This window comes from Ammospiza nelsoni, chromosome 6 (genome assembly GCF_027579445.1).
Source record: "Ammospiza nelsoni isolate bAmmNel1 chromosome 6, bAmmNel1.pri, whole genome shotgun sequence".
Classification (NCBI taxonomy): domain Eukaryota; kingdom Metazoa; phylum Chordata; class Aves; order Passeriformes; family Passerellidae; genus Ammospiza; species Ammospiza nelsoni.
Window position 1 is genome coordinate 58,156,153 of NC_080638.1, and position 21,254 is coordinate 58,177,406.

A 21,254-nucleotide genomic window follows, 5' to 3' on the forward strand; every position below is an offset into this window, starting at 1 on the left:
TTACCTTGCTGCTCTGTATTGTTTTTCCACACAGTCCCTGGCCTTCATGTCTGCAATGCTGGATCTTTTTTTCCTTTACACACCTTATTTTTGAAACCTTCTATTATTTTGGTGACCTTTTGGGATACTTTCAATTCCAAGAGCATTCTTTGCAAGACACACTTGATGTATAGAGAAATAACCCCAACCTGGTTTTACGGGACATGTTTTTCCACCCTGATAGTGTGTATTTTTAACCCTGTAATGTCCTTTCCCCTGCTCCCACGGGTGCTGTGCACAGCTCTGGTGTGCACCCAGGCAGTGTGGAACTTCCCCAGAGCTGTGTGGGTTGCTGTGTTGATCGGGAAGGCTGTCTCTGGAGGATGCTGCCACCAAAAGCAAAATGTCTCTGTCTGCCATGCAACTATTTCCACACAATCAAAAATTTTAAGGCTTTATCTGCATGTATATCCCCTGAAGGGAGTCTCTGCTATTTTGCACTGTTGGTTTCCTAAGGGGAAGGAAAAAAACCCTGCTTGGAGCAGACCCTTTGAGGGATTGAAAGCTCCCTGGAGGAATGCAGCCCTGAACCGAAGGCGTCAGGTGCAGCTGATCCCAGGAAAGCTCAGGGCTTACGAGGGTTGAGTGGGCCATGGAGGGGGGAAGGAAGGATTCCTGGCCAGAACCCAGGGCCAGGCAGCTGGGGATTTACAGAGCTGCTCTATCTGCCCTGGTTTCTTGGATGTGGAGCAGCCACTGAGGTGTGCAGGGGCGGTGGGAGACTTGGCAGGTTAAACACAAACCCACGTATGAAATGGGAACTGCAGCACGGAATCCTTGCTTTTCAGCTGCTGGATATGCAGGAACCTCCAGCACTGTCCATGATTTCTGTGTGTTCCACACAGGGATACTGATGCTATTTTTTCAGAGGCAAGCCCTAGAAAGCGTGGCTGGCTGGTGTGGCTGCCAAAGCTCTGCCACTTGGGCTTTGCTTGTCAGAAGTGAAAAACACGGCTGGTGCTTCAGGCACTTCCAGAGTAAACACCAGCAACAGTCACTTCAGTTTTGAGACAGGCAGTTGCATTTAAAAATGCTCCATTCCTAGTGAGGAGGGCTGTGGGTCGGGGGCCTGTTTCCCAGGGTTTGTTTTTAACCCTGAGGGTGTTTTTTGGGGACATGTGCTCCTCTGAAGTTTCCAGTTTGACTGTGCTGGGCCAGTGATGCTGAGCCTACGCAGAGGGGACAATGCTGGATTGTTCCAAATGAAACTAGTGCAGAACAGCATAGAGGCTTTGCATCATCTGCTAAAAACCAGGAATTAAATTATTTTTTTGCTTCCACCCTACTGAGAAAATATAAATCTAAACCTTCAGCCTGCGGAGGTCTTGGGGGCCCAACCCTGTGTAATTTATGCAAAACAAAAGCAGGAGGATGATCATTCCCACTCCCTATAGGCTGGCAGACAAAAGATTTGGATCACTTTAGCAGGTCCTTATGAGTTGCAAGAACAGCATCATTTCATCTGTGCCTGAGTGCTTCAGCACAGTCACAACACTGAATTGATGGCAAAAGTGTGCGGCAGCAATTACTGCCGTGAGGGTTGCTCTGGAAAGAAACACAAAAAATTAATTTAACTCCTGCACTTGCCACTGTAAGGTAATTTGGACATGCTATATTCCCAGCACAACTGTAAATTTAAAAATAAGCACAGCCAGGGCTGTAGTTGGAGAGGGACTGGATGGTGCAACTGATCAAAACGTGCTCCAGAACACACTGGAGTAAAGTTTACAAAAATCTGCCTTTTAAATCTTATGCCTACGATTTGTTTCATTCTGGAACAAAATATGGTTCTTCCAGCCCACAATATGGAGTGACTCATAGTATTGCCATTCTGCTCCCAGCACAATTGGAGCATACCTATGGTATGAAGTGGGAGAAATATTTGGCCCAGAAGAAAGCTCCAGAATGTTTTTTTTTTAATGTACTGTCAAGACACGCTTAATAAATGGAGAGTATTCTTTCCATATTGCGTAATTCTGACTTTCCTCATTCTGGGCTTTTTTCAGCAGAACACACAAGTGTGTGCTTATCTTTAATGAGTGTTTAAACCCAGATGAGTGTAAACATGATTATGGGAAGGACTGTCCTTGCCATGCATGGAGGCAAATGTGTAATTACACCTGCACAGGGGCTGAAGGAAGATTTGGAGGGAAGCTTTTAGTGGCAGAAAGCACAAGAACTTGCTGTGGTCCACAGTCCCTCTCTTGTATTTCTGCTGTTCCCCTCAGGGCTCAGCTCAGTGGTCTCCAGCATCACTCATGCGGGTATGGGCTCAGCAATGCTGGGAGAAACAGCATGAAGGGCAATAAAAGGAAAAGCCTGGCTGCCCATCTGGAAAGGCTTTGGGGCACGGGGTGAAATCCCTGTCCTGGCCATGCCAGCAGGAATATTGCCTTCAGCAGAGTGATTCCACTCCCTGTGTAGGAACAGACGCTGAAACAGAAAAGAATCACGATGAGATGGCCGACTGGGAACTGTTTTGGCAAAGCAAACAGGGCTTAAACCTCGAGTTCTTCCAGGGGAGAAATAAAGGCAGGAGCAGCTTTAGTGCACAGTGGGGGCAGCGGGGCGGGCTGTGGGTAAGGCTTTGGTCCATGACACAGATGATTTGGCCATGGTTCCTGCCCTGCAGCTGTGTGACCCTCCCAGGCCAGTGCCTCCCTCCAAATAAAATGTGAGTATTGACACAAACCTGCTTTTATGTATTGCTGTGCTTATACTAGAGACTGCTTATGGGTTGAACTTAATGTTTGCTTAATATATCCTACTCCTTGATGTTAAATGCTGTTACTATTAACTGCTGTGATGCCTGCTGCCCACAGGGCTTTAATGATCAAGGTCATCTAAAATAACAGTGGTTCATTTTGTTTTTAAGATTCAATAGTGTGCAATGGGTTGCTTAACATTAGGCAGGGTATGCATTATTATGCTGTGCTCATATATGAACTGTGTTTTTTGACCAAACAGCCCAGAAACTTTTCTTGCTCTTGGTAATGAGAGCTCCCAGAATCAGAGAGCTCATGAACATTTGAACCCTCCAGAGTGTGAAATAATAATGGCCAGCTGGTGCCATTTCAGTGGGGAAAGCAGTGAGCAAATGGCAAAGATATGAGAATTAAATCTTGTTTATACCGCACCACTGAGGACCACTAAGAAACTGGTTTGGTTTGGTTTTAAGAGGATTTCAAAACAAAGGGGTTTCTCAAAAATCTCTGCCCTCTCAGAACAGCAACATTCCTCTGTACACTCAGGATCTTTGGACTTTGAGTTAGAAACAGATTCTCAAATAAAAGATGGATTGACCTCTGCAGAGACCCTCTGGAGAAATTAGGATGAGAAAAATGTCAGGAAATGTACCCCTATATATCTCTTCAAACCCATCCCCTTCAGCTAAAATGCTAAATTGTGGCTGGTATGTTCATAAGGCAGCCTGGGGTGTCTGAGAGGCTCCCTGACACATTTAACAAACAGATGGTGCAAGTCAGACACTCCTCAGGTTATTTCCACCTGGTCAGTGATGGATTGGTGTCCACAAAACCAGGGCTAAAGTAAGCTGTGGGTGAGTTATGGAAAAATTATATCCTCTTGTAATTACAGGAACACACCAGAGACAAATTAACTCAATCCTATGAATAATTTCATCCTCATAACCTTCTGTTCACTTTGTAATTTCAAGGTGAAACAAGGGCCATATCCTTTTGAACTCAGGACCACATCCCTTAGCCTGTGCTGCCATGCTTGCCTATGTTTGCTCACCCCAAAAAAGCTCTTTTTTCACCCAAGGCTATGTGGATTATTGCAAACTGCAGAGGTTTTTTTCTAACAAATATGCTTTCCCTCTTGAACCTTTTTCCTGGGAGTTTTTCCCACCCCTGTTCCTTCAGACATATTGATCTCCACAGTCTCACTTCTTCCTGGTATAAGATCTGTTTTCTTTTAAGACAGCTACAAGTCTGGGAAATACACACCCTGGTGTCCAAGAGGGCAGAGGGAGGTATTTCTAGAAATAGCTGGATGACAAACAAACCACTACAAGCTCTAATCTTGGCTACCTTACTGTAAACTCAGCCCATAGATTTTTTTTTCATTTTCAGAACTGAGGTTTCCCATCTGCCTATGGGTGAATATAAATCCCAGCAGATGTTAAAGAGACATCTGGAGTGTATCCATTGCACTCCTTGTGTCAGTGATCATCTCCCAGTCACTCTGTGCTTTTGCTGAGCCAAGGGAATTTGTGGCCTTCCCTCCAAGTGGGTGACTGCAGAAATTGTGATGTCAAACATCCTCTGCCACAGCTACCAAAGTCTCTGATGCTGAGACTCCTACTGAGCACTTGTATTTCCATAGCCAAGGGTTTAATGACCACCCAAACAAACCATTTTATAAACTAAAGCAGTGGGTGCTGAGGGTGGGATTCCTGCTGGCCTGCAGGGAAGACCCTGTTGGCTGTGACAGGACTCTTGGTCATGGAGGAGCTTCATGAAGCTGAATGAGAGGATTTGAACATCTTAAAAGGCAAAATGAGGGGGGAGGATTTCCCAAAATCTCTGTTTCCAAGCTGAATTTGAACAGGATCTCCAGCTCTACAAGGTGGCTCCAAAAACCCTGCCCTAATTTTCCATAAGAGGTAAATATATTTTTCATCCTCTCACATCTGGCCGTGGCCTGAGGTGTGCAGGCAAGAGAGAAAACTTTTCCAGCCAACTACATATTTTTCTGCCCTGGGAAAGACTCCATTGTACAGTGTGAATGCCAAAGTCCAGTTTCCTTCTGGGCTCTGCACATTTTTTGAAGTTGGTGTTTGTTTTGCCTGATCTGCCCTGACTTTCTGGTTCCTGTTACTGTTCTCTCCTATTGTTGCTGGTGAACTCTGGCCCTTACCAGGGTTTTGGTGGAGTTGCTTTTCTATGAGCAGGTACACAGGAGATTTCCCAGAATTGGAGAAATGGCATCTGTATTCCCCTGCTGATCAACCTCTTATTCCTCTGACTATTCCAAAACACAGAGAGAAATAAAGCTTATTAATAAACCCCTGTAATTAACAGGAATTGAAATAGAGAGGGACATTAGAACTGTTGTCTTTGCTTAGCAAGACGCATCTGTGAAATTATTTGGGGGAAAATTCCCTGAAATGGAAACTATAGGTACTTCTCTAATTGTTTATACAAATTACTACAACAAAGAATGAAATTTGGGTGAAAAATCCCCAAACATATGGCTTGTTTGTAATCTAATTCTTTGACAAAAATAAAGCATGGAATTATTAATATATGAGTATTTCCCTGCATGTTCTGTAAATATAAAAGGAGAAAATTGATACTTTATTCTTCTGAAGAAGAAATTATCTACTGTGTATCTGTATCTTTATTCTGATTCCTCGGGAGCTTAGAATTTTGCACAGAATTGCATTAATTAAAATACCTGCTTCTTTTTGTTATTTTACTCATCTATTGTCTTTTTATCATATGTCATACATTCCTTCCCCTCAAGGGTTTCCTGACTTAGATTTGCTTGGCCCCAGCTCTGTGAGCCTTCCAAAACCAGATGAACCCAAGTCTTGTGTGAGCACAGCCAGCCTTGAAAAACATTGCCTAAAATCTATTACCCCTTCCTTTTTCTGTCTGAAAATGTATTTACCACAATTTCTTCATGCTGAAGATCTTCAGACTAAAAGCCATTTATTATGGCAACAGGCATAAATATTTACAACTAATAGAGGCTATATCTAATTTTAGGCACCCACACCCATCACACTGACTGGGAAAGGAAACCAGCCTCTTTCAGGTTATGCTTCCAGCTCTTCTGAGGGAGAAAATCCATCAGGCACCATCAGTAGTGACTTCTCACTACTTCTGTTGTCTCTGTTTTATTTCTTGCCTGACAGCTCACAGCAGGAACACGTTCAGAAGGGTTGCCCACATAGGAAATCTGAAATTCAGTGGTCCTCAGACACCCCAAATGAACTTCCTTAGGTCAGATGTAATTCATGCTTATGACAGGATTTTGAGCCCTCCCTGGAGAAGCTCCTGGGAAGGACTGACTGTTTTAGCTCCAGGCTTATGGAATGAATCCCTCCTATCAAACAGCAGTGCCTTGGCTTGTTAACATGACAGACAGCAGAAATGCAGATGTATGGGAGGGATCTTGGAGGTGATGTAACAGAAATGGGGATATAGGCTGAATTTCAACTGAACTGATTGCACAGAACCCAGTTCCCCTAAATAGAATGGTGTTCTTCCTAAGTGAATGCAGAATGAGCTCCCAATCAGGTCCTTTATATTTCCTCCACAGTTCACAAACAGCATTTCTAGAACGTGGGCACAGACACCTCCCTCCATGTCCACTGGGCAGCACAGCTGAGTCCTTGTTCCAGTGTCACAAACTTTGGGGGCCGCTCACTGGAGCAGGATTGTGTCTGGCAGAGGGAAGATGTCCCTTGAAAACCTTTGAGAGTGTTTGGGGTAACTTCCTTCTCCTGGGAATGAAACATATATTGCCTTATAAATCAGAAATGTGGATTTATTGGGCATTTATGTCATTATAGAAGTCATCAAAATAGAAGATGAAAAACCCCTCTCCAAGAGAGAGTAAAGACAGAATGAGAAACACTCAGCTCAAAGACTCTTTTCCCTTTTCCTGAGCACTTGCCTGGTTCTGCCATCAGCTTTGCCAAGGCTTTGAGGATTGCCAACCTCTCCCTGCAACCACTGCAGCTCTTCATGCTGAGAGAGCCCAAAACCACACCTAAACTCATGTTATTTGAAGCAATTTCCTTGGAATTTTTTGCCTTTGCTGCAAAAATATTTCACTTAGAGGAAGCCTGCCCTTGGTTAATAATGATTGCAATACAGCAACTGGAAAAAGGATAATAACAACAGCTAAGTAGAACTGGCCAGGGGATGATAATTCAGCTTTGCAACAACTTCTGAGGTTTTACAATTTGTTTTCATTTTACAATGGAATGAAAACAAAACCTTCAGATATTATGTTTTCAATTTGGGCCTTTTTTGCTGCACTGTCAGAAATAACCAGAGGGCCCTGGACCTCAAGAATTTGTCCTCTCAAGTATTTAAAAAATGCTTCAGCTTTCGTGAATCAGCATTTTCTCTTGGTGGGACAGTTCATGAAAATTGCTCTGGCCAGAACTTTTGCTAACCCCAAAAGTTTAAAACCATGAGTCATATCCCCCAAAACACAGTTGTTACAAATCACTTGTTTTATGATTTATGGGCATCTTATGGACTGTCTGATCTTAAACATACCTTTCCCCCCCATCATCTAAGGATGTACATTCCTTTCCCACATTTCTCCACTTCTTCTCTCCTATTTACTTGGGCATTTTTTTTTGGTTCTCATGCAGCTCCTTGGCTTGTTTGACCTTCTCTAACCTAGACAATGCTGAGATAATATTTTTATGGAATTCTGTGGCAGGGCTTTGCCAGGAAAGAGGTGGCTGCTGGAATGGATACTGGTCACCGTGGGGTGGTCCCACCACCATCGCTGTCTGGCTGCTTGCTGGTTCTCACTCATCTCAGATGACATTTTCCATGGGGCAGAGCTGACATCTGTCAGGAGGAAGAACATCTGCTCTCATGCCCTTGGCCCTGGCCAGCTTGGCAGCATCAGAGGGAATCAGAAGAGACACCTGGTACCAATTATCACCCAGGGCAGCCACTATGTGTGCAATGTCTGTGGTTTGGTTTTGGACCCAGAGCTGCCTCAGAGGTGGCTCTGCAGGATCCATAGCTGGTTCTGGCCAGCTCTATGGCCTATGCTGTACCCAGGAAAGCTTTGGGAAGACAATCTGTCTTTCTTTTTCTTTAACATTTCAGGTGGAAAGACCCTGCTCATGAGGAAAAAAAGCAATGTGGAAAATAACTACCAAGAAAAGGAAACATGGCTATTCATTCTGAAAGCTGGAGGAAGCAGCAGAAAGGAAATCAGGACCTGAAAAGACTACATGTGATGGGAAGTACAAAGTGCCTTCTGGTCAGGAGGTTTTTGTAAGAATTGTCTCATGCACCTCACCAAGACATACTGTGAATGCATTTGGCCAGGGATGAGGCTCCCCTGTGTCCTCAGGATTTTCCACCCTCTTGGGCATCGTCTAAAAATACTGTTCTCCTTGCAAAACCATTGCAAGACTTGCATTATTATTTTTCTTTTCCTAATCTCTCACGTTCATGCATTTAAATAGAAGGCAGGGGGAGAGAAGCCCAGTTGGGAACACCATATGGAGAGAACACAAGTTATTGCTGTTCCCCCATTATCTTGGCACAGATTCCCTTTGTCAAACATTACTTCAGATTTGGGACCTCATTCTGTATTCACACTCCCTGTTGCTTCTTCCTTCCTTGGAAGCATTAGGAGGGACTTATGGTATTGCTACAAGGAGCTCTTTACAGGAAAGGAAGTAAATTGGGCAATGTGATTCAAATAATGGAAGAATGAATTATTTCACCATTTCAGCAGTTTCCCGTGAGGGACACTTGAGGGAGAAAATGCACTTAACACTCTAAAGTATTAAAATAAAAGAACCACAGCAACCTCACCCAACTGGACTTGAACCAAACCAAATGGTTTAGGTAAATGCCCAGCAGATCTTCAAGTGGCACAATCTGTGAGAGACTATTTCTATGCATGGCAAGGAAAATTCTCCATATTAATGATATCATGAGCTGGCTCAGCTAATTTGGACTTCATCCATAAGGCCTGGTTTCTGGCAGATTAGCTGAGTTTTTTTTTGAGTATGAACTCCTCTTTTAATGTTGAGATTGATCCTGTTTTCATGGCTGATATTCCTGGAAAATATTTTCTTAAAGCTGTACTTCACATATATTTTTTTAAAAATGAGAGGTGCTGCTCCCTTGTGTTCCTGGAAGAGGCTTAAAATATCCTGAGCAGTAACTAGAAGGTGATGAGATGAAGGGAACTGTGCTGGATTTTTGCAATTCACTGGTTACATTGCTGGCTACCCAGAACAAAGCAGAGCTGTACTGTGGAGATAAAGGGTCTTTCTAGGAGCTTAAATCATAGCATCCTAGAAGTTGTTCGTGCTTTTGCAGAAAATTTTGGTGGCAAGTTTTCAATGAGGAAAAATGGGCTCAAACTAGACAGAAACTACAAACCTACAGTCCCCTTTGTGCTCCTGATACAGCTGAAAAGGTTTGTGTGTAGCCATAACTAAACAAAAATAAAGATGCAGTTTCAAAACAGCTCTCCAGAGCTATTTTGTGATTTATATGCAGATACACCATGAGCCCTCAGGGAAGTTTGTGTGCCCATGTGGAGCCATTTGGGAAGCAGGATCATCCAGCCCAAACCCAGCTGGATGGGCAGCATGAGGTCCTGGGCATTACTGCCACAAGCCACTGCTTGATACAGACAACATAAAATAGAGGGTCTCAGGAGGCCTTTTCAGTGTGAGTTTGGGCCAGAGCTGAGATTCCCTTGTGGAAATGCCTCGACTTCTAAATAAAAAATCAAGTCTCTGCATTTCTGCTGCTTGTGGACAGAGACTTCAGCAACTGGGCTCCCAAAATTAGACATAGATGTTGACTTTACACCCAGTTATGGGAGAAAGCCAGTTCTGGAGCTGGGGGCATTGCTCAGAAACCATGTGTGTCCTACATGAGAGGGTCTGGCCTGTGAGGACACAGCACCTGGATGGCTGCCAGCTCTGAAGATGGAGCATGAGACAGTTTGTGAACTTAAAACACATTTTCCAACCTTATGGGATTTTCCTTTAAGTCTGTTCTCAGCAGAGAAGCATATTATTGCAAATAGATGCTCTTTTGGTCCCATCTCCCAGGGGACAGAAATTAATGCTATGTTTGAACATGTATGTTTTCCCACTCATTGCTGAAGCTGTGCTTTCCCTTAAAGTCTGCAGAGAGCTGAGCATGAGCAGATACTGTTAATGCCATTACTTCAGAGTTAGAGCTGGAGTCAGGGCCAGAGAGAATTCAGTGAGAGACGTGGCCTCTGTGAGCAGGGGCTGGAAAGCGTTTCCAGTGAGTCATCTCAGGCATCCTCCTGCTCTGTGGCAGGATCTTTCTGCCCAGCCCCTCTGCACAGCCCTCTTTAACCCTTTCAGGTGCCTCACTGCTGGCTCCTGTGCTCACCCCTGGGATTGCTGATTCCATGAGACACTTTTATGTGGGAACCCACAAAATCAGAGGGTTTTGGGAAAGCTGCAAAAGGCAGACCTCAGAGACAGTAGAACTGTGATTAGAGCTAAGCAGTAGCCATGAGATAGGTCAGCAGAAAAATCATTTAAAAAGTAGAAAAGCAAGGACAAATAGGACAATGGTCTGTGTATTAACGCTGGTCTAGAATAACTCCCTAAGCTACAGAAAAGTTTATCTAGCAAGATACTAGGAAGTTTGAAACATAATAATGGAGCTCTGTGCATTGTGTTTTAAGGCTTACAAGTAGGTATTGCATTTGAAATAAGCAAGAATTGTTTTAACAAAAGGTACGTGTGCTTATAGTGGTTGATGGAACTACCATTATTATGCTTTTGCTTTGTGGGATTGGTCAAAAAACTTTTAAAGTAAGTTGTAATATTATGTTCTTTGTCTGCTGCCTGGGATGTGAGCTGGTGGCATCTTCCCATTGTCATAACCATGTAATGAGACAGATGCTGGAAAATAAAACAGCTCAAGGCGCGTTCCCAGCAGTCCCATCCCGTTGGTGATTTGTACACAGCCCCTGGCTGATGATACTTTTACACTGTCCTGAACCAGGAGTGAGGATGTTGGCACAGCACTGTGCTGCTTTCTCCTTCTTGCTCCAATGCCATCACCCTCCGGACTGTGCCTCCCGTGCCACTGTGCTTGGGAATATTTTCACAGCTGTCCATCTCCTTCCTCTGGGAGTTGTTTCTTGTTTTTTTTCCCCCCCAGTATTTCTCCTGTCAGTGAAAGTTTCTGTTCCAGCCTTTTCTTCCCCTGAGGGTGGTTGGTGTATTTGTGGATTCATTGCTGTGCCAGTTCCCGAGGTAAAAAGGCAACCCTGGGGCAACCCCAGTGCTGGACACACACTGAATGTGGAGAACTGTGTTAGCTAAAATAACAGCCTGTCATGGTCCTTCAGGCCTTCCCCTTCTCTGGGACCCCAAACAACTCTTTGGATATGAGGGCCAGCTAGGGGACAATGACTCCCAGCAAGTGACCATGTCCCTCAGGACCCTTCCAAGCCATCCTGCCTCACATATGACTTTCCATTTAAGAAGAGGATTTTGATCTCAGCCTTAAATCTATGAAGGAGGGAGACCTCTCATTTTGAATGCAAATGATGTTAAATAAGGTAAATAAACTTTTTTGGTAATCTTTTAATTATTAGACATTACTTTAAAACTAATTTCCCCAGATATTATTTAGGGAGAAAAAAAGAAATGAATACTCGTTCAATAATACTGTTTAGAATTTCTTAATTCACTCCCCCTTGGCATAAAATATTGGGTGACAATTCCTAAAACTTTCATTCTTTAGTAACATATTCCCTGACTTAGGTGGAATACCCATAGCTCAGGGTACAAGGACAATATAAGTGGAGAATGGCAAATGGTCACTCTTAAAAGCAGATGAGAAATATAAAAAACTTGTATTTTTTCATTGCAAAGATAAATATTAATTTGACAGGAGATGTCATTACTGTTTAATGACTTTGTCTGAAGAGAACAATTGAAGGAAATATGTTTGCTCTTCCTCATCCCTTGCTATTTCCATGATGTCATTAGGTCTGGCCATAACAAATGGAAATTCAGAACATAGGAAAGGCACTGCCTGCATGGCAAAATCTACTCAGTCATGCAGAGTAGCCATGATGTGAATCACTAGTGCAGACATCAAAGTATCAAGTTTATCAAAAGAGCAGAAAATGAGAAGTAAGTTTTAGCAGAAGTATTTAGCATTGACTTGATCAGTAACTAAGACATTGCAATGAGGACTTAGTGAAAAAACTGCCACATCTGGCAGAAATGAAGTTTTCATGTCTAGGAATTTGGTTTCTTAGACTTCTTTGCTGAATTTTTGTTTTTCTTCCCTACATGTGGAGCATCTTCTGCTGTGAAGCATCTGCTTGGCTGCCTGGCACCACCCTTAAAGTGGCTTTGTCCCCTCATGTGGGTTGCTTGGCCACATGTACTGAGTCAATTATTGATTTTGGGATAGTGGATGTGATTAATTTCAAGCTGTAGAAATTGTCCTTCAAGGGCCAGAGGCCACAGTTTCAGTTTTGTTCTTCTGAGCTGGTGTCACCTCCTGCAATGCTAGGCAGATGACAAAGGGAGGGAAAGACCAGGCCTGACTATCTTGGAGTAGTGGAGAAGAAAAGGGTAATTTTTTCAAATCCCTTCATGTCTCTTTGCAGCAGCGAATTGCTGGGTAACCAAAGTTCCAAAATCTGTTTGCCCATCCATAAATCAGAAGAATAATGCCAAAAAGTTATTTTCTGAAGCCCTAGGCACAAGGTGCCAGGTTGGGCCAAACTCACAGCCTGGTGTCTTCATCTCTGACATAGCAGTGGGCAGCTTTACGATAATTTGCCATTCACCAGGTCAAATTTAGGTCTTGTCCTATACTCTAAACCAAAGTTGTGCCAGCTCATTTCCTGCAGAAGTCTTTTTCATTAGCTTATGATAGCACTCAATCTCCCCAATACATGGTTCAACCCCCGTTTTTGCACACCTTGTTAAAATTCTGTCCTCAAGAACTTTTTGAAAGTGATAAGTTCCCTGGGTTAATCACATACCATGCAAAGAAATATTTATTTTTAAGCCATTTGACTTTTCCTTCTTTCCAATCCATTCCCTCAGGCCTGTGGCTGACCTTAAGAAAAATCCCACCATTCTACATCCAAACCACCAACACTCATTCAAATGGTGTAACTCCTTGTTTAGTATTCTTTGTGACTCCTCTTGCCCTTCAAGCACCACATATCTAATACAAAAGAGTAGACAGTGGGGCTTAGGTGGAATTTAGGCTGGATAAATCTGGATAAAGCAACATGGCTGCTCCATCTACTCCTCTAATTCCTGGCCCTATCCTTTGTGTTGTGTGCTGTAGTTTCCTTACTCTACACCCAGTTTTCAGACTGACAATGTCATTCTTGGTGCAGCGTTGTCCCCTGGTGTGCTTCAAGCACAAGGACATTCACTGGCTGGAGAAATCACTTCTCTGTGTTGGGCTGCTGCATCTCCTGGCTGCCAGCTGAATCCTGGCTCCTGGTGGGTGTGGGATTGATGCAGAGCTCTTCTGGGCCTCTCTGGAGCATTAATTCAAAGTGAAACCAACCCAGGAGTGGCAGCAGCACTAAGAGAAGCTGCACAACACATCCAGAGGCAAAGGTAAGAAGCAGCTGGGGTGCTGCAGGCTGTCCCCATTCACAGCTGTAGGGGCAGGGGACAATGGGGACTTTGTCACCACAGTGCTCAGAGAACTGCTGCAGAAACCATCTGCCCTGAGAAACAGAAACCCAAAGCACACACCTCTGTCTCCATGGGCTTCAAGTGGACTGTGCAGGCTCAGGACAATACAGGGATGTGTGTGAGGAAGAGATAGCAGATATTTATCTTGGGTCTCTGCACACTGACAGCACCTTCAGGAGGAAAAGGCCCTAAAATTCTTGGGGGTGTATGTGGAGCCTCCCAAATTAGTGTGAATCACAACCATGGTGATTCAGGCAAAAGGCATCTTTTCGGTAAAAAGACTGTTCAGGCTTCCTGGATGTGAAAAACCTGAGGATCACTACATCACCTCTGACTTTTATGACTCAGGACAGAATTAAACCTCCTGTTGGGAGACTGAAAATTAGTGGTTCTGTAAAATTCATCTTCAAAAAATCCAGCTGTAGAAACATTAGAATTGCATTGGTGGGTTTGTTGCGTCCTCATGGTTCAATTGTTTTATTGAGATCCCTGGTCTATTCTGGATGATACCAGGAAGATTGGCAGAGAAGTCTTTTCAGCTCCTGAGAGGCAAAATGAACATATCTGTTCAGTGGCTGCCAGTTTCAAGAGCCAGCTCTTAAAAGAGTCAATGCTTCCTTGTCTCAAGGCTAAAGTTCATATCTGTGTGATCAAAATTGGATGAACATTAAAAGGAAAAAAAACCCCACTGCACATATCCATGCAAATAAACATCACAGCTCTCTTTCAGTGCTATTTATATCTATTTGAGTTTAATGACCCCAAACATTGTATGAGGAGTTTCTCTAATGTGCTACCAAGACTGTTTGTAGGAGACAACTGTCTCAAGAATGTGGCAGTGTGAAGACTCCCACGGCAGCACCCGTGCAGAAACTGCAGATCTACTTGGGCAGTCTTTTCCTGTCAGAGTTTCAGCAGGGAAAAATCCAAAACTGGTGATCTTGGGGTTATCACACACTGTGGCAAGCAGGGATGGGCTGAAAGCAATGTGCATTAGCAATAAATTCAAAATGGCTAGCGCACCAAAAGTGTGGCCAGATGTGCTCTTGTGCCTGTAGCTGGAGAAATTTGGGATGTTAGGGCTCCCCTTGGGTTTCTGCCATGTTTTGGCTGGTATTTCCTGCTCCTTGGGAGAGGCTGCAAGGCAGAGAAGCTGCCTGGTGCTTGGCCTGTCTCCCCTGGGTGCTCCTGCCTGCCCCCAGGACAGAGAGCAACCAGCCATGGATCACTGACAGCCCACTTCCAACTCCTTTCTTCCATGGGAGGACATGAGGAACAGGGATTTGGGTCAGTGCTGTGACATACAGGCACTATATGCATCCTATATAGAGGATATAACAGATCTGTGGATTTGCACAGGTACAAGCTGGGCAGGAGCAGTCATGCTGCTGCCATGCTACTAAAAATGCCAGAGCAGGAGACTCTCCCTTCTTGCACAGCTTGTCTGGCCACAAGGTTGGGATCACTGCTCTGTGAGACTGGTGATGCTCCAGCTCACTTCAGTGCAAAGTCAGACAGATTACATTGAACCATCACTGAAGAACAAAAAATGTGTCTCCTAACAGTAAGCAATGTCTCTCTTCTTCTATATTGCTTTTAATTTACAGAGCCCTAGTCAAGGCTGAGCTATTCTGTATGCTATTAATTAGCTGATCACATGCCAATGCTAATTTTTTTCAAATGGGTTCACTATTTATAAACGTTCACCAGTTTGTGCCGACACATGAGGGGAGGAGGGACGTATTTACACCATCTACTTCTTGCAGATGCTTTGCAGTTCTGCCTTGGAGGGATTGACCTCTCTCATCTATCAAAGATGCAACTTTGGCTCCTAAAGCTGCTTATATGGTATTCATCTCTGTATTAAGCCTGAACTGGAGTTGATTTAAGACTCACAACCCTCTTTTCCTCAGACTTCAGCCATCTGATGAGTCCAATCACCCTTGTCTGCACAGTGGGCCAAGTTAGCTGCATGCCATTGTTACTGCTCCTTAAGCATGGAGAGGGTTTTTTTTAATTTATAAGAAATTCTGGAATAGAATGGAAGAGTTTCAGATGGATGGGGCCTACAGTGATAATTTAGTCCTGCTCGAACATTTCAGGGCTGACCAAAACTCACAGCACATAATTAAGGGCATAATACAAATGCCTATTAAATACTGACAGCCTTGGGACATTGATCACCTGTCCAGGAAGCCTGAATATAAATTTTAGGGCAAATAAATTTCATGCTAAAAATTGCTATGATTTTAGGCTTCATGAATATAAAATGGGATGCTCAGTGGCTTCCTAAGTAACACCACACATTTTTCTTATGTATTTCACAGAGCAAGCCAGCTACTTTTGGTACTATTAAACCAACTCTGCTAGTTGTTGAATTGAGTTTTTTTGTTGGTCCAACCTCAGCCCTAAATAAACATTTGTAACCTCACATAGCTGGGCACAATACAAGTCACCCTGCCTGAGAGACCTTTGCTCGTGGAAAACCAGCATTTGATGTTCAAAAGACAGAGTGGAGCCAGCATGTTGAAGCATCTAGTCACTATCCAAACAGCCCCCATTGTTACAGTTATTGCCAGCAATATCCTGTTTGTCACTGGGATAGCACTTTGGTGAGCCTGCACTAGAAACACCCATTTGCCTTGTGGCTAAACACTTCCAGTGCACGATTTGGAAATTCACCAAAGCAAGGAAACCTACTCAGGGCTCTGGCCTCCAGCAAAACCTCTTCAAAATGCCTTGAGAAATACCCAGACTCATAAAATTCCATGCATCCAATGAAAGAAACCATTTTCATATCCAAGGAACAAATTTACCCTCCCCATCTGTCTGGCATTGCTCTGATCCTACTCTACACCCCTCACATCCCAACACTGGCAACAGGCCCTGAAGAAATTCGGTTTTGTGGACTGTGGGTGAAATCTGAGGCAGGATATTACTAGTGTGGAGCTAATAACTGGTCTGGACTTTTGTACAGTGCAGCTGCACACGTGGTGAGCCACCAAGAGCTTTTCATGCCAGGCACTGCTGTGTCTGAGCTGTAAATGCTGTGTGAGTTACCTGCAGGAATATCTGCTCCTCTCTGTGTGATTTATCAGCAGGAATATCTGCTCCTTCCCTGGGTGAGTTACCTACAGGAATATCTGCTCCTTCCTTGTGTGAGTTACCTACAGGAATATCTGCTCCTTCCCTGGTGAGTTACCTGCAGGAATATCTGCTCCTTCCCTGAGTGAGTTACCTGCAGGAATATCTGCTCCTTCCCTGGATGAGTTACCTGTAGGAATATCTGCTCCTTCCCTGTGTGAGTTACCTACAGGAATATCTGCTCCTTCCTTGTGTGAGTTACCTGTAGGAATATCTGCTCCTTCCCTGGGTGAGTTACCTGCAGGAATACCTGCTCCTTCCCTGGGTGAGTTACCTGCAGGAATATCTGCTCCTTCCCTGGGTGAGTTACCTGCAGGAATATCTGCTCCTTCCCTGGGTGAGTTACCTGCAGGAATATCTGCTCCTTCCCTGGGTGAGTTATCTGCTCCTTGCCTGGGTGACACTCAGCTCCTGCCTTTGATTTTCTTAAAGGCAGGTCAGGCCCAACTTTTATAAAGTGGTTTCAAGCTCTTTCATGTGAAAGGCACAGAATAAGCACCGTGCAGATCTAACAGTGCAGGAACTCAGATGTTTCTTCCCCTGGCCACTCCTGTTGCTCCCTCCACCTGCTTCAGCTGCAGTAACCGTGGAGATGTGATGCAGCAGGGCAAGTGCACAGAGCTGGTGCCTCAGGGCCATGAACAGTTAAGGCCTTGGCCACGGCACTGGTGCAGCTGGAGCTTTTCCCAAAGCTGGGCTGGAGAGCATCACTGTCTCCCCCAAGCTGCTGGAGTCGTGGCAGTGAGAAGCTGCTCTGAGATCACCACTGGAATCCTTGGGTTTTCATGCTTCCCCTCCCCACCCCCTACATTTTCCATTAGGAAGAAGTAATTTGGTAAATGCCCCAGGAGTCACAACCAGGCTGTGACCTGGTGAGGCAAGAGGAAGCCCTTGCTAACACACCAGTGCTGGTAATAACACCTGGGTGGAAAACCTTCCATGGAAAGTGAAGCTTTGCAAAAATCGGCAGCAATTAATTGCTTGTGAGCATTTCCAGCACAGAAATGAACCATTGAATCTGATGTTTTCAGCTTGTTTGGGAAAACTGAAACAGTTGGTTTCAGCAGTGGCAAGGACAGGAGTGGACAAACCATTTTTCTGGGGTAAATTCCAATGTGATTTTCCAGAGCCTCCTACACCCTTTAGGCTCTGTCCATGTGTGCAGCTGTCCCATGTGTTGTGCTGCCTGTGCTGCCACCATGCCCATGGTACCTCTGTGACCATGGTACCTCTGTCCCACCTCTCCTCTTCACCATGGGCTGCTATGCAGATGGATGTGGAAAATCCAATAGAAGATCCTAAAAACTGTAAGCTCAAGGGCAAGGTTGCCCCAAGTGAGTTCTTTGCTCAGTCAATACCCGCAGTATTTTAAATAGGCTGTGGTATACTTTATGCCATGAAATATTTTTATGAGTGGGATTTTTTCCAGCACTCTGCTCTAGAAGTAATTCCTGCTACTTGACTCTGTGTGCAATTTTGCAGTGAAATCGGTTTAATAAATGATGGGATTCCTCAAAAAACTGAAATTTCATTTGTGATCAATGCTAGTTTTGACCACTGCCACTGGACAGGGATTATCTCAGAACAGCATGTTAATAAACAGAGCTATTTTCCCCCCTTATCTTTATGAGTTTTGTCACTGAAAATATTTTTATATTTATGTGCTATAGTAGTTAAGAAGGCAGATAAAAATAGCTGGAGATACTTTAGAGGGTAAGTCTTCAAACCCTGAAAATGAGGCTTGATTTAAAAGTGCCTTCATACTCCTTTTACCCCAAAGAGATCAGGATTATGCTACTTCGTCTTCCCATCCTTCCCTCAGCCCTCATATCCCTCAGTACCTTTTGAGCCCAGTGGCAATTTCCAACACTTCTGACAGAGGAAAAGGAATCAAAGCAAGTCCCTGAGAGTCACCTGTGGCTGGTTAGGGAGAAGAAATTCAGAGTGGTGCCCCCACCAAGTGCCAGCCTGCCTGGCTGGCATCATTGCTCTTGTGTGTGCACATGCACACGTGTGTGCCCCCAGGCTCACACCAAAACCACCAAGACTGATGCCCACATGGTCTGGCACCAGCTATTGGATGGCTTTTCCCATAGGCAGAGGGGTTTGAAGGGCATGGAGGAAAGAGAGAGAAGGGCAGTGGGTGCTGGGATCAGTATTTTGTAAAGGGTGAGCAGATCTGAAGTTATCACAGGAAAGTTGGTGCTGTTGCAGTATAAGGCAGCCCTCAGGGATTGTGGCTCATGGAAGCACGTATTTCCAACAGTCAATATGTTAAATTTAATATATGTTGTATATCTTATCTGTGGAAATGTTTTTTTTTCTAAAGGGATCACTCAACGTACGTGGTGGGAAGGGCAGAGAAAAGAGAGAGCTGTTGCATTAGAAGTGACGCTGCCCACTCTTGTGGAGGAAAAGGTCTTCACATTTCCACGGATCAGAGTCTGCAATTACACAGCTCTCTTGTTTGGCCAGTTCATCTGCTCAACCTGACACAGAGCCAGAATGCAAACAGGGATTTTTCCCATTACAGAATACAAAATCTATGATAAGCCACGCCATGAAAATTCAGTTTTTAAGGAGGGGGGGAGAGAATGAGGGAAACTCCAACTGCTGCTGCAAGATAAGCAATGAGTTTTGCAGTGCTTCTAGAATCTGTGTCTGGGATCTCATTAAAAAACCCTGTGAGCAAAAGGAGCACTGTGAGAAGAAAAACAGCAGAATTTGGGATAGTAAAATTTAAGCAGCTGTTTGAACACCAGTTTTAGCCTATGAAACATCTGTGTGATAACTTTGGACACAGCTGGACAAAGTCAGTAATTGCTACAGAGAGAGGCCTGTGAATATTGTGCTTAATCTGTGGGTCTGCTCTGCACAACAATGCAGTGAATATCCTGGTGATCTTGATTATGTTTGTGTTTTTTTCTTATACTACAAATTCCCCTACTGTGAAGGATTCAAATCAATCACCTCTTCTGCTTTTCACTACCATCAAGTTGTAGTATTAAAATCTATTTATAGATGGAGTAACAAACGTCACTGGAAGGAGAGTTATATACTGACAGCTTGGAAAGAGACTGTGCTGGTTTTCTCAAAGATCACTCCTTAAATAGGACATATTCTCAAAGATTATTCCTTAAATAGGATATAAGTATTGTAATTTATGCATCATTTGCCAAGAGGGACAAGATTGTGATAACATATATATATATATATATATATATATATATATATATATGTACATATATATAGAGAGTCTTCCTAACTGCAAACTGCAAAGCTCAGAACTTCAAAAACTAACTGAGAATACAAAGTGATAGAGGCTGAATTACATTTGTTGTCCCAAAGCACAGTGGATTTAACTGCATCCCTAACGCTTCTTATTCGCCAAAAACAAGACAAAAATAAGAAGCAAACAAATAAGTTCTCTGAATAAATCCTGCATTGTCCCAGTTTTATGAGCTGCCATCTAAGCTTCCTGGCAACCATCCAGGCCTGAATGACATTCCTGGACAAGAAGTAACCCGTGCATCCCTTTTGAACTGTCCTCTCCTCGAGCTGCCTTCACCTCCCACCTGGCTGCCCTGCAGCTCTCCATTAAATTTCTTTTAAAGCACTTTCTTACCTGCATAGTGGTCAAACACAGTGGGGACATACTCCTCTGGGAAGGCATCATTGGCATAGCTCATCAGCAAACAGGTTTTCCCAACTGCACCATCCCCAACCACCACGCATTTCAGCATCTTCTTGGTGCTGCTCCTGCTCCCGTCAGTGCAGTTGTCATTTTCCTCCTTGCAGTTCATTCTTGCTGCTGCCGCCACTGCTCTTGCTGCTCCCAGGACTTCCAAGTGCACATGAAGGAAAAATGAAGTGCGATTGTATTGACTTTTCCTGAGTTTGGAGAAGGAGGGGGGTGGGGAGGTGGGGGAGAGCAGCAAATCTCAAACTCAGGAAATCATACTAATGTTTCCAGGCTGTCACAGCCGCTTCTAACAGTTACCAGATCAGTCAAGAGGATCATCGAGGTGAATAAATTAAGCACACAGAGAGGAGTAGCATTTAAAAAAAAAAGAAGAAGAGTGATCTGTCCTTTTTCGTTTGTCCCAGTCAGGAAATCCTCATCCTGCCCGGCCGTTCCCAGTCTTTATTGCGACTTCAAAAAATATCGGCAGCCTGTGGCTTCGATCCGCGTCTCCCTTCCTCCAGCCCGGCCGCAGGAACCAGGGATTCCTGTTAAATCCACTCCATTTTCCATCTCATTGCTACATGGAGGAGAGTCTGGAGGGTTTTAATGGAGTTTTTCCTTTCTTTCTCCAGCTTGCTGTGTGTCAGGAAATCATGGGTTTCCTGCTGAATTCCATATTAGGATCAGTGGGCTTGTGAAGGGCTGCAAACAATGGGAGCTCTGTGTGTATTTGTACTTTGGAGGAACTCTGCCAGGACATGGAGAAAGGAAAACACTAGAGGTCCCCCTGCAGAATGAAGTTTCTTAGGCTCTCTGCTCCATCCAGCTGCTCTCCAGGCTGCCGGCCCCGGCGAGGAGGATTTGGGAGAATTTGGAATACGGGAGTGCTGGAAATGCTCAGAGCTCTGCCCCTGTCCCAGGGATTCCTGCTGATCCCAGGCACGACCTCCTCTC

At 44.2% G+C, this 21,254-nt stretch overlaps 1 protein-coding gene across 1 annotated transcript in view; it reads right to left on the reverse strand.

The window, feature by feature from the left end:
- Positions 1–20,994, reverse strand: part of RHOJ (ras homolog family member J) — a 62,601-nt gene extending 41,607 nt beyond the window's left edge. The window contains exon 1 of the mRNA XM_059474271.1: positions 20,241–20,994. Coding sequence (XP_059330254.1) covers positions 20,241–20,418 — 178 coding nt within the window. The 5' untranslated portion in view covers positions 20,419–20,994. The remainder of the gene's footprint in view (positions 1–20,240) is intronic.
- Between the last annotated feature and the right edge of the window lie 260 nt (positions 20,995–21,254).